This window comes from Mytilus galloprovincialis, chromosome 2 (assembly GCF_965363235.1).
Source record: "Mytilus galloprovincialis chromosome 2, xbMytGall1.hap1.1, whole genome shotgun sequence".
Lineage (NCBI taxonomy): Eukaryota > Metazoa > Mollusca > Bivalvia > Mytilida > Mytilidae > Mytilus > Mytilus galloprovincialis.
This window is the reverse complement of record NC_134839.1, coordinates 88,939,657-88,953,405: the sequence shown is the minus strand read 5'-3', so window position 1 is coordinate 88,953,405 and position 13,749 is coordinate 88,939,657. Positions and strand designations below refer to the sequence as shown.

At 30.9% G+C, this 13,749-nt stretch overlaps 1 protein-coding gene across 10 annotated transcripts in view; it reads left to right on the top strand.

The window, feature by feature from the left end:
- LOC143064776 (5'-AMP-activated protein kinase subunit gamma-1-like) overlaps positions 1 to 13,749 on the top strand; it is a 183,001-nt gene that overhangs the window by 44,039 nt on the left and 125,213 nt on the right. For 8 of the 10 annotated variants that reach the window (XM_076237868.1, XM_076237862.1, XM_076237865.1 and 5 more), the window contains exon 1: positions 3,007 to 4,978. The exons of the other annotated variants lie outside the window; for them this stretch is intronic. In XM_076237868.1, the coding sequence (XP_076093983.1) occupies positions 4,778 to 4,978 (201 nt within the window). In that variant the 5' untranslated portion in view covers positions 3,007 to 4,777. Of the gene's footprint in view, positions 1 to 3,006; positions 4,979 to 13,749 lie in introns of those variants that run through there. 10 annotated transcript variants of the gene reach the window in all.

Below are 13,749 nucleotides of genomic sequence, written 5' to 3'. Positions count from 1 at the left end.
GTTAAATATATGTATTGATCCACTGAACAATTTAAGTCATTGCATGCCTGTGCAATAAAAAATCTTATAATACTTCAGTTTTAAAGGTAATATAAATTTTATTGAAAATAAAAGATTTTATGATAGGTTTACTAGCATTAAAAATGAAGTGGAAGAAATCAAGGAGATATTTGTGAACTCTTAATAAAATGAGAGAGAGAGAAACTGAAAATCCCTGTCAAAAAAGAAAGATTATGAAAAGAAAAACAAATTCAAAAACATAGAAAACTAGACTGAGGAACCCGGTGTCATCATGGAACTACCATAACCTGGTGGTGGTCTTAGCTGCTCTTAAAGGGTTAGCAAATCCTGCTCCACAAGTATAGCTATAAAGATACAAGGTCATAACAGTGACTAAAGATGAACACGTTAACCAACATCTGGTCTCTTAGAAAGTTTGGTTGATTCTTGTAGACTTTAAACATATAACATAGTTAGGCCAAATAAAAAAGTATGTGTGGTTCCAGTTACATCTGAAAAAAAGTTAGGGTAGGTAGGGATTTTTTTTTTTAATTTTTATATGGTTTTTTTTTTACATTGAGTCTATGGGAGCAACATTCTGACTTTAACCATGTTAACAGTGCTTAATGAAAAATGACAATAAAATCTTTAGGGTAGGTTATTTTTAAGCCGAAAAAGTAGGGATGGTAGGGTTACTGGAACATCACATATACTTTTATTTGGCCTTAAGTATATATACATGTATAATACATGTCTATGTGTCCACTGTTGTTGTTTGTCATGCTTTATCTCTGTTTGATGTCTATTTCGATAATGCAATCAACAACAACCTATGCAAACAATGTCTTGTGTTAAATTTAGATTTCTGAACTAAACAGAGAGTGAGAGTTAATGATGATTAATTTGTATTAACACTGACAGTTACATGTACCTTAATTTGTACTTTGTTTCTTGTTTACCAATTTAATACCACAGATAATTATGAACCATGAAATCAGTTGCATACATTTGATTTACTTTATTGGGCATTCTAATGGCACATATCTTACTTTAAAGGTTCAAAAATATAACTGGAATTATTGGCTGATTTGTATTGTTAAATGTTTTCCTAAAACCAGAATCTGCATTGATTCAAACCTGATTAGATTCAATCTGTTAAAATATTTTCCTAATGAATAGCTCTACATATTGCGTTAAATCTTAACTTAGGGTTAAATCTGAGTATTAAATGATGCAATACAGAAAAAAAGTATGCAGATATAGAATTATGATACATTTTAGATAATAAGTTATAATGCCTCTTAAGACAGATGGATTTTTAATCTTATTACATTGGTTGCAATGAATTACATTGATTTCCCAGTTAGATAAAAACCGATAATTTCACATGTGAAATAAACGTGGTTATTTCACTCTCTGACGTCATACAACAATAGGCGTTGTCAAGATGTCGATAACGTCGGATCAAAACAAATTGTCAATGCGTAGGAAAAAGATATAGTTCCTTACATTTTCTACATTAATTTCATAAAAAAAGCCATTTGCCAATGTAATAAAAAGAATAACTAATCGCCGTATTTGAATATCAAAAATAAGACAACTAAGTGTGACCGAACTCCGCTATGGATTAAACTCGTGCTGCGCACTCGTTTAATCCATGCGTCATTCGGTCACGCGTTGTCTTATTTTTGATATTCAAATACGGCGATTAGTTATACTATAATTATCATTTTAACTATAATATTACTATATACTATGAACACATATTTTTGATTCATTGAAAATTTTATTTCAAATAAGATTAATGCAATTGTTTCTTGCCTTTTTTATTGTGAGTACTGAGGGCTATATTATTGCCAAGGGGCATTCAAACAAAAGTCAATTGATATTATTATGCTTCCTGTAAAAATGTCAGATTTCTATTTATTGGTTCTAAATACGAGGGAGAAAATTTACTCTATCCCATAGCTGAGCGGAAGACAATTATAGTATAACTAATCGCCGTATTTGAATATCAAAAAATAATCCATAGCGGCGTTCGGTCACAAGTTGTCTTATTTTTGATATTCAAATACGGCGATTAGTTATACTTTTTATTACATTACATTACATTGATCCGACGTTATCGACGTCTTGACAACGCCTATTGTTGTATGACGTCAGAGAGTAAAATAACCACGTTTATTTCACATGTGAAATTATCGGTTTTTATTTAACTGGGAAATCAATGTAATTCATTGCAACCAATGTAATAATTTTTTTTAATGTTACCCTCTGGTCGATTGACAATGTTTTCTCGGGGTAACAATCTGCTCTAACACTCTCAGCTATGTGTTACTTGTATAATGTATCATAACACTGTATTAAGCTCTGTACATATTTAGGTTGATTCATAATAAAGGATATTCCAAACCAAAGTTTATGTATGTTGTATCTGACTTACAGCTATTAACTAATGACATTCAAACCCAAGGTAGATACTGATGTGGTAGCCTTTCAGAATCTTTATGAAACAAACAAAAAAATCATTCTTATCCCCATATTTATACATGACATTCAAAGACAAGGTTAGCACTGCTGTGCTATCTATCAGAATCTGTCTGAAACAAAACATTTGCATTCCTATCCCAATATTAATCCACAACATTCAAAGTCAATGGAATATTATACTGTTATAGCATTTCAGATTTTAGAATCAAAGGTGATAAACATCAACAAAAAATCATTGCATAGAAATAGATAAACATGAAATTTAATGTAGATTAAATCAATTGACCTTTTAAACTGAAAGTATTCTAAACTTAACAGTAAATATCTAATTACTAGATAAGTATGGTTTAAAATCCTATGTGCTCAATAATTACAGCTAAAAATGTTGAAATAATTAAATATTTATAGGACTTTTATAATATAATTTTGGCAGGAAACTAAGACTCATATATTTAAGGAAGTCCCACTTGTATCTAGGATGCATAAAAACAAACATAAATAGCAGTTATGTAGTATATTTTCAGTGTATTGACCGAAATTGACTACTGGAATAACTATTCATCTGGAAATAGATGCATTGTTAAAAACTTGAAAGTGTGTCTAATTCATTTTTAGAAAATAATTCTGTTTCTGGGTCATCTAATGTTGTTGAAGTTTATTTTTTTCAAGTTGTTTCTTTAACAATCCATTCGGAACAGGAATAAAACCATGTGCACCTTTATATTCATAATCAGCTTAAAAAGGCATGTAATTTGATTATTTACAGTTAAATTTATTCCCCAAAACCTATTAAATGGAATTCCTATAGGAATAGCAGCATTATTATGTAATCATCTATAGAAATCACCTGGATATAGGATATTGTTGTTCAAAGGTCATTCAAGGTTACCAGCTGGAATTGATTGCTTTATCTGCATGGTTGATAGAATGTTGATGTAAACACTATAAGGTGATGAAGAATCTCCATGAACTATTTCTATGGAGATGACATTTTTCTGCCGATTTCAACTTTCACTGTATTTGGACATTTTTTCCTTCAGTGAGTGTAACATTCAAATTGCCATTTAAGTTCTGAAGTATATTTATTTGTTTACATTGATTTTGGATTTTATATGCAATAATGATTGAACTAGCTGCACTACTGAAATACAGTTATAAGAAAATACTAAACCTAACTAACTGAAACTGGATTTAATGTGGGTAAAGCTCACTGTGTTATATAAAGTAAACCAATTACATAGTTGTTTGATGGATTATATTTTTTCATACCAGCGTTACTTTCCTGTAACATTTTCACATAAACTTTTTAATTGATTGTAAGTTGTACCTAAGGTAATGGAAGAATTACTTATATATTACTATGGATTATCTGTGTATTCCGTCTTTCATATTGATTTGAAGCATACATTGTTATTAAATCAGAAAATTGGTACCTGCACAATTTACAATCAGGAGTTAATGGTTAAATATTGAAAATTTAATCCATTGTAAGATATTTAATTCTATATTGTATGGATGACTGAGGAAAAAAATAGACCGATTTGCTTGCAGTAATTTTATGTATACAAAGATCTATTAAAATCTACTTGGCAAATGATTATAAGATATATGTATACCTTTGTTTAGAACAAATGTTATTCAACTGCTTTGAACAAAGTGAAGGAAAAAACGGCTTTGTCAAGTGTATTTGGTGTTCATTTGAAATTTAAAAGGATAAGAATTTTTATTTTTTCCACATTTCCGTATATTGCTATTAGTATATATACTCACTGTGATTTCTTTACACAGGAAAATATCTAAGGAAGTGAGTATGTATTGATTTCTTCAGAAATATTAAATGTACATTGTACAATTTACTTTGACCGACAAAATAGCATTTAAATATGACATTGAAGAGACCCATTGCAAAAATAAACTTCACTTTAATCAATAATAAAATTTTATTTGCTGTGCATTTTTATTGAGCATAAGATATATATTATAAAAGCTTACAGGCAAAGGTAAATCATCTCACGTGGGATCATTTATAGAACCTGGATTATCTGTCAGTAATAATTTTGATCATAGGATATATTGGTTAAAGCCGTATCTCTCTCTTCGCTGATGATGCCAGAACTATTTACTATATCATACCTGGAAAATGACTTCTTAATAAGTTCTTCATGGATTTAATAGGAGATTATAGAACATGACAAAATAGTGTCATCTTTATCTGTGATTTGTTTTGGGATCTTAAATCAAACTTGATTTCAAACTGTGGAGGAATTATAAGTGTTTTAATATCAAAATGAGCAATTATTTAAATGTGCCAGAACCGAGTAGGATGAAACAAAGGAGGAGGTCTTTAGCCACCCCAGGGGCTCTCATTACTATACCAGATAATGATGAGCCGGTCAATTTTAATGATGAAAATTTTGATGATGCAGCTTTACGGAAAATGATTCAAAAGCAGAATAAGAGACGAGGATCCTGCCCTATCAATCCCCAGGTAAGATCTTCTTAAAACTTGTTCAATAGCACACTGGACCTTCTCTTTGACTTTAATGCTTATTAAAAATTATGGGCATAATGTTTTTTTTTCGGTCAGCCTTTTTTCGGTCTGGCTGTCCGTTTGTCCCACTTCAGGTTAAAGTTTTTGGTCAAGGAAATTTTTGATGAAGTTGAAGTCCAATCAACTCGAAACTTGTTACACATGGCCTATGGTATGATCATTCTAATTTTAATGCAAAATTCAAGTTTTGATCCCAATTTCAAAGTCCACTGAACATAGAAAATGATAGTGCATTTACTATGGACACATTCTTGTTTTTTTTTTTTTTTTTTTTTTTTTTTTTTATTATCTTTTTACCTTTCTGAAAGGTATACAGGTAACTTTGTTCAAAGACAAGTGCTGGTGTTCTGTAGTCTCAAAGTACAACAAATAGCTACTGTAGTTGGGGCAAGGGAAATATGGGAGGGGGTAGAATTGTTAATTTGTTAGGCTGATAAACTCTAATTCACTCTTATATATCTGTGGGTGATTTCTTAACGAGAACATCATCATCATGATCATTGTTCTGTCTAGTACTAACTTTGCATTTCTTAGTTTGTTCATTCATGATGTATGCTTTATGAAACATTTTAACATGGAAATGTGAGGCAGCTGGAGGGGAGACATGACCCAGATCTCTCTTGTTATATCTCTTTATATGAGAACACAATAAATTATATAAAAAGCATGTTTGACTTGCATTTCATCAACATTGACTTTAATATAATAGAATCTTAAATACAGAGGTATAAATCAATTTTATAGAACATATGTTACGCTTAAAAGAAGATTTCTGATGTGAAATTGTACCAGAAACTAATAAAATGTTTCAATGAATGGAGTTCAAATGGTTTCAGTAAATTTCTATTGCATTGTTTATTGGTGAATAGTAGTACTTGTATACAAGCTATGAATGTTTTATATGTATATGCTTTTAATGTTTGTTAGATGTTAAACAACACAAAAAGAAATTATTTTGCTTTATCTTTTTTAGATTTTACATAAAACTTGTATTATTAGCTTTCTTTCAGTCTTTCAATTAAATAGGATATAATCTGGTTAGTGAAACATCTTGTATATTCAAGTCTGTCAGGTTGTTGTCTCTATGACACATTCCCCATTTCCATTCTCAATTTTATGTGAATGAAAATTGTTTTGTTGGTTTAGATTTTTGGTACCATGCTGTATTTTGTTCTGTGTGCCAAGTACAGCCATTATGACTTATGGGACACATTCTTTGATAGATATGATGACAGTCAGTTGTTATATTGTGTGACATGACATTCAAATTTACTGTGTTCTAGTTGAATTTGGAAATGATACATTATATGTCAGTCAGCTAAAGTATATTTCTTAGTAACATTTTTGGTAGGTTTTTATACGACCGCAAAAATTGAAAATTTTTTGGTCGTATATTGGTAATTTGGTATGATGTTGGCGTCGTCGTCTGCGTCGTCGTCGTCGTCCGAATACTTTTAGTTTTCGCACTCTAACTTTAGTAAAAGTGAATAGAAATCTATGAAATTTTAACGCAAGGTTTATGACCACAAAAGGAAGGTTGGGATTGATTTTGGGAGTTTTGGTCCCAATATTTTAGGAATTGGGGGCCAAAAAGGGCCCAAATAAGCATTTTCTTGGTTTTCGCACTATAACTTTAGTTTAAGTAAATAGAAATCTATGAAATTTTGACACAAGGTTTATGACCACAAAAGGAAGGTTGGGATTGATTTTGGGATGTTTGGTTTCAACAGTTTAGGAATTAGGGGGCAAAAAAGGACCCAAATAAGCATTATTCTTGGTTTACGCACATAACTTTAGTATAAGTAAATAGAAATCGATGAAATGTAAACACAAGGTTTATGACCACAAAAGGAAGGTTGGGTTTGATTTTGGGAGTTTTGGTCCCAACAGTTTAGGAATAAGGGGCCCAAAGGGTCCAAAATTGAACTTTGTTTGATTTCATCAAAAATTGAATAATTGGGGTTCTTTGATATGCCGAATCTAACTGTGTATGTAAATTCTTAAGTTTTGGTCCCGTTTTCAAATTTGTCTACATTAAGGTCCAAAGGGTCCAAAATTAAACTTAGTTTGATTTTAACAAAAATTGAATCCTTGGGGTTCTTTGATATGCTGAATATAAAAATGTACTTAGATTTTTGATTATTGGTCCAGTTTTCAAGTTGGTCCAAATCGGGGTCCAAAATTAAACTTTGTTTGATTTCATCAAAAATTGAATAATTCGGGATCTTTGATATGCCAAATCTAACTGTGTATGTAGATTCTTGATTTTTGGTCCCATTTTCAAATTTGTCTACGTTAAAGTCCAAAGGGTCCAAAATTAAACTTAGTTTGATTTTAACAAAAATTGAATCCTTGGGGTTCTTTGATATGCTGAATATAAAAATGTACTTAGATTTTTGATTATTGGTCCAGTTTTCAAGTTGGTCCAAATCGGGGTCCAAAATTAAACTTTGTTTGATTTCATCAAAAATTGAATAATTGGGGTTCTTTGATATGCCAAATCTAACTGTGTATGTAGATTCTTAATGTTTAGTCCCGTTTTCAAATTGGTCTACATTAAAGTCAAAAGGGTCCAAAATTAAACTAAGTTTGATTTTAACAAAAAATGAATTCTTGGGCTTTTTTGATATGCTGAATCTTAACATGTACTTAGATTTTTGATTATGGACCCAGTTTTCAAGTTGGTTCAAATCAGGATCCAAAATTATTATATTAAGTATTGTGCAATAGCAAGAAATTTTCAATTGCACAGTATTCAGCAATAGCAAGAAATCTTCAATTGCACAGTATTGTGCAATAACAAGAAATTTTCAATTGCACAGTATTGCGCAATATCAAGAAATCTTCAATTGCACAGTCGTGCAATAGCAAATATTTTCAATTGCACAGTATTGCGCAATATCAAGAAATCTTCAATTGCACAGTATCGTGCAATAGCAAATATTTTCAATTGCACAGTATTGTGCAATAGCAAGAAATATCTAATTGCACAATATTAATAGCAAGAAATTTTCAATTGGAGTTATCTTTCTTTGTTCAGAATAGTAGTTGAATCAACTTAAATCATTGTTTTATACAATATACAATGTATATTCACTTTTACTACCAACCAATCTTTACCATTCAGTGATAACAAAGCACTTTTTACATTTTAATATTTTATGATGTATTTAAAAGAGTAGTTATTGTTGCAAACTCCATTAGAAATTTGAATTGATATCAGTTTCGGAAAAAGGGAAAGGGGGATGTGAAAAAAAAGGGGGGGGGGGGGGGGGGGTAAATTTTTCTCATTTCAGATTTCATAAATAAAAAGAAAATTTCTTCAAACATTTTTTTGAGAGGATTAATATTCAACAGCATAGTGAATTGCTCAAAGGCAAAAAAAAAAAAATTTAAGTTCATTAGACCACATTCATTCTGTGTCAGAAACCTATGCTGTGTCAACTATTTAATTTTAGATTTAAATAAGTTTGAAGAAGAAATCTTTAATTGATTTGTAAAATCTTGACATTTGTTTTGTGTAAAAAACCCATATAATGTCAAAATTTTGATCACAATCCAAATTCAGAGCTGTATCACGCTTGAATGTTTTGTCCATACTTGCCCCAACTGTTCAGGGTATGACCTCTGCGGTCGTATAAAGCTGCGCCCTGCGGAGCACCTGGTTTGTTCATTAAGTCCATTCTCAGATTTATATGTGTTAAAACCATTTTCAAAAGAAAATAATATGTTTGACTGATCTTTTGTATTCATGTGAAATAATAAAGGTTGAGGTCTCAAATCAGTTCTAGGTGGAGGTCAAACTTGAACTAGACTTTAATTTAGCAGTGATTAATAGTGCCATGGTGGAACACAAGTCACTGTATGATAAGTTCTAAAATGTCTTAACTATTATATAAACTGCATGAGGCATATAAGGTGATATTACTCTGACATCTTCAATTTTGAAGTCTTCAGCCAGTAAAACTAATGGTAGAATTATACAATCTGTGATCCAATGACTGCAAACCACAAATAATTACTGCATGCTATATATATATCTGAGTTAATTCTTAAATAATGACAATGACGTTATACTTAAAATCAACATTCTCAATTATTATACCATTATATAGTATTTTTAAGTTTAAGTTTAAGATAATGCCATATTTTTTCAATGTTACATAAATAGTTTGCTTGCTGTACACAGCACTTTTTATTTGGAGCCTTAGACATTTTGTCTATATATAGGCACAATCTTCTTTCTTCTACATTTGTCATGTAGATAGTTTAAGTTTAATCTAACACATTCTTAATGGAATGATGTTAATTTAGGCTAAGCTCATATTTATTTTCAATTCTGATAGGTTTGTGTTGACAAATAGTTCATATCATTTATATCTCTTTTTTAATACTATATTTAGTAACAATTGGAAAGTTCTCCTGACCTAGGATATATTAAATTTGATGATAAGAAAATTTACACATGCTAACGAAAGATTGTATGAATATGTTGACCAAATATTTCAAATTTGGGTCAAACAGGAAGTATTAAAATTATTGTTGGTCTTCATTCTTAGAGTAACTGCATGATATGGATATGAATGTTGTTAAAATTCTTAACTTCAAAGAAGAAGTTTTTATGTAAAGGATTATAAATACAATACGTCTAAACCAGATACAAAAATAAGAATTAACTCATTCATATAATGGTATCATGTTGTCGTCTGCGTCGTCTGAAGACATATTTAGTTTCCGGACAATAACTTAAAATTAAGTGAATGGATCTCTATAAATTTTTACCAGAAGGTTCAATACCACTAAAGGAAGGTTGGGATTGATTTTGGGGTTATGGTCTGAACAGTTTAGGAATTAGGGGCCAAAAAGGGGCCGAAAATAAGCATTTTTGTAGTTTTCAAACAATAACTTGTGTTTAAGTGTATGAATCTCTCTGAAATTATACCACAAGATTCCATACCATGAAGGGATGTTTAGTAAGGACTTTGTGGGGTTTTTGGCTCAAAATGTTTTGGAATTAGGGGCAAAAAAGGGGGAAAACTAGGTTTTTCTGGTCAATGGACAAATTAGATAATTTAAAAGCAGTGTAAGGGAGGTAATTCAAAAACAGATATCATACAATGTTGGGTATGCTTTCAGATGTACCTCCCTTACACTACTTGTAAATTATGTTTAAAGAAATTTCAGGTTTTGGACTTATTGCAAAAAAAAAAGGAGGGGTGGTAGTAATTTTAATTTTTTTCCCCCAAATTTCTCAAATTCCAAATTTTTGAAATAATTGCATAATAGATTTGTAAGATCTTGACATTTGTTTTGTGTCAGAAATTCATATTATGTCAAGAATTTGATCACAATCCAAATTCAGAGCTGTATCAAGTTTGAATGTTGTGTCCATACTTGCCCCAACTGTTCAGAGTTTGACCTCTGCGGTCATATAAAGCTGCGCCCTGAGGAGCACCTGGTTTAAAATGCTTGGCAATGTTTTTTATCTGTATCTGTATCGTTACCTTGAAGGTACCAATTGTGGCTTCATCTTGACAGGATTTTATAGTTTGTTCAAATGTTGTACTATTACACCACTGTCTGAGGTTAGGGTGAGGTTTTGGCGCCCCCTAAAATGTTAACCCTGCCACATTCTGTAGGTGCTAATGTCCCAAGTCAGGAGCCTGTAATTAACAGTTGTGTCCTTTGTTACTGTATATCTTATTTGTTTATAATTTATTATTTTGTACAAAAATCTGAACTTTAGTTTTGTTGTTTGAATGGTTTTACATTTGTCAACTGTGGCCTTTTTTAGCTGAGTTATGTAATATTGGTTTTACTCATTGCTGAAGACCGTTATAGATGTTGATTTCTGTGTCATTTGGTCACTTGTGGAGTTTGAGCCTTACTTAGATGTTTCATTCAGGCAATATTAACACGTCGTCTTATTTTTACATGTCCCAGCCATTAATAAAAAGATTTTGTTTTGAAATAATTTTATTTAATCACTCTCCATAAAGCTTAGGTTTTCTTCAAATTTGTACTGTTTTTTGTTACTGTTAAACTGAGTAAAATCTTATATAAGATGTGAGGATTACGATTTACTAATATTTTGTAATACCTTTTTATTTACTTCTGTTGTAAGGAAAAAGATGAAGATTATTATCTGATGTATATAATCTGTTACTAATTAGATGTATTTGTCTACTCAATGGCTTGGTTTATAGAGAACTTTAGGGTTCGATATACAGAATTTTTAATGAAACATATACCCCTGTAATCAAATCTGTAACCAAACTACTATTTTATAGATACTGGTTTCTTGAATCAAAGATTGACGTAAATTGAAATAGTGCAATTACTGTTTCTTTGATAGAAAATGAAAGTTCTATATTACTACCTTATTTGTTAGAGGTTACAACCAAAAGGTTTATTGAGGCCAACTATTCTATATAACTACATTATTTTGTTAGAGGTTACAACCAAAAGGTCTATTGAGGCCAACTATTCTTTATAACTACATTATTTTGTTAGAGGTTACAACCAAAAGGTCTATTGAGGCCAACTATTCTTTATAACTACATTATTTTGTTAGAGGTTACAACCAAAAGGTCTATTGAGGCCAACTATTCTTTATAACTACATTATTTTGTTAGAGGTTACAACCAAAAGGTCTATTGAGGCCAACTATTCTTTATAACTACATTATTTTGTTAGAGGTTACAACCAAAAGGTCTATTGAGGCCAACTATTCTTTATAACTACGTTATTTTGTTAGAGGTTACAACCAAAAGGTCTATTGAGGATAACTATTCTATATAACTACATTATTTGTTAGAGGTTACAACCAAAAGGTCTATTGAGGCCAACTATTCTTTATAACTACGTTATTTTGTTAGAGGTTACAACCAAAAGGTCTATTGAGGATAACTATTCTATATAACTACATTATTTTGTTAGAGGTTACAACCAAAAGGTCTATTGAGGCCAACTATTCTTTATAACTACATTATTTGTTAGAGGTTACAACCAAAAGGTCTATTGAGGCCAACTATTCTTTATAACTACATTATTTGTTAGAGGTTACAACCAAAAGGTTTATTGAGGCCAACTATTCTATATAACTTTGAGCAATAACAAAATATAGGGTACTGAATAGTTTTCTGTTTGAAGTTCTCCTTACTAACTAGATTTATATCTACTTGTAGATAATATCAGTTATAAAACTTACTTAATTCTTTATTGTTCAGGAGTAATTACCTTGCCTTGAAAGAAAACATTTTTTAAGTTTATTTGCTTTTATAAATGATAACTGCTGAAGAACAAATGAAGAAACTTGACTGACTGTCGAGCAAATATAATGAATAATTGATTGATTGTTGTTTACTTGATGCCAAACTATTATATAAAGCATACTTATTTTTCTGAGATACATTTTTATAGGACCATCAAAATTTTGACAGTACATATTATGGTATACTAATGTCGGCATCTGTCTGTCTGTCTGTCCTATGTAGAAATGTCATGAGGTGACTTGAGAACAACTAATCCAAATTTTATGAATCATAACATAGTGGTCAACCAATCTGTATACTTTTTGGTGAAAATAAGATTAAACCTTTTTGAGTTACAGGACTTTGTAACTAAAACAGGGGTGTGTTTTTTTCACACATCTTTACACACTTTGTATTTATATAAATCTAAAGATCTGTATACTTTTTGGTGATGATTCAACATTTTATTTAGAGTTCTTGAGTTGTTTTTTTTTTTAAATGGGGGAGGGTTTACATGTTGCACTGTATCTCAGAAACTATTTATCATTATTGCGTAAAATTTCACACACAAAACAACTCGTGGTGCAGCTGTTTATTACAGTCTGCTATTGGCCAGTATTTTATCACTTAAAAAAAAACAAAAATCCTGATGTAAACGAAAGACAGCAATAATGCAGGGTAAAAAAAACAAAATGCATGGTGTAATTAAAAGGAAACTAGAGTGTATGTTTAGTTAAAAAGCATTGAAGACACCAGAATGAATACAACATGAGGCAATCATTGTTTAACACAACTTAATATTTTTTACTAAATAGAGCCTGAGGGAGTTTTAATCTAAATAAGAAACAAAATAAAATCTTTACACCAGGAACATGCACATAGATTGAGTATACATAGATTATTTTACATTGAACAAAGCTGAAGGGGACTATTTGAGTACTCTTATGTCATCCTTAGTTATATAATGGTTATTTGAACATCAGTATTTCATGACCCAAAACATTAAGGACATTGTATTTTGAATGTTTTTGTGTCTCATACTGAAATTCATCCATGTTAAAAATAGGTTGGCCGATTTAGGTATAAAACAATTTATCAACAAAAGAATTTCCTTTACATAATATTGTCTTATTGGCAATCATACCACATCATCTTTTTTACATGTAAAAATTACACTGTACATGAGCTATATCAACCCAAATGGTTCAGTTCTCCTGTGGGGGTCTCATTGGGGGGTTCTGATCCCGAATCCTGCCTACTGTTTTGTCAGATTCCCGTATCCCGCTTACCTTATGTACGTAAGCAATTTTCATTTTTTTGTAATTTCTCTTGTCTCTCTGGACTTCATTTCCTGTTTTCACGGCACAATAATTTGACTTTTACGGGTCATGCTTACAAAAAATCAGCCATCCTGCGTCACGCTTAGTTAGACCCCAATGAGACCCACTCCTGTCA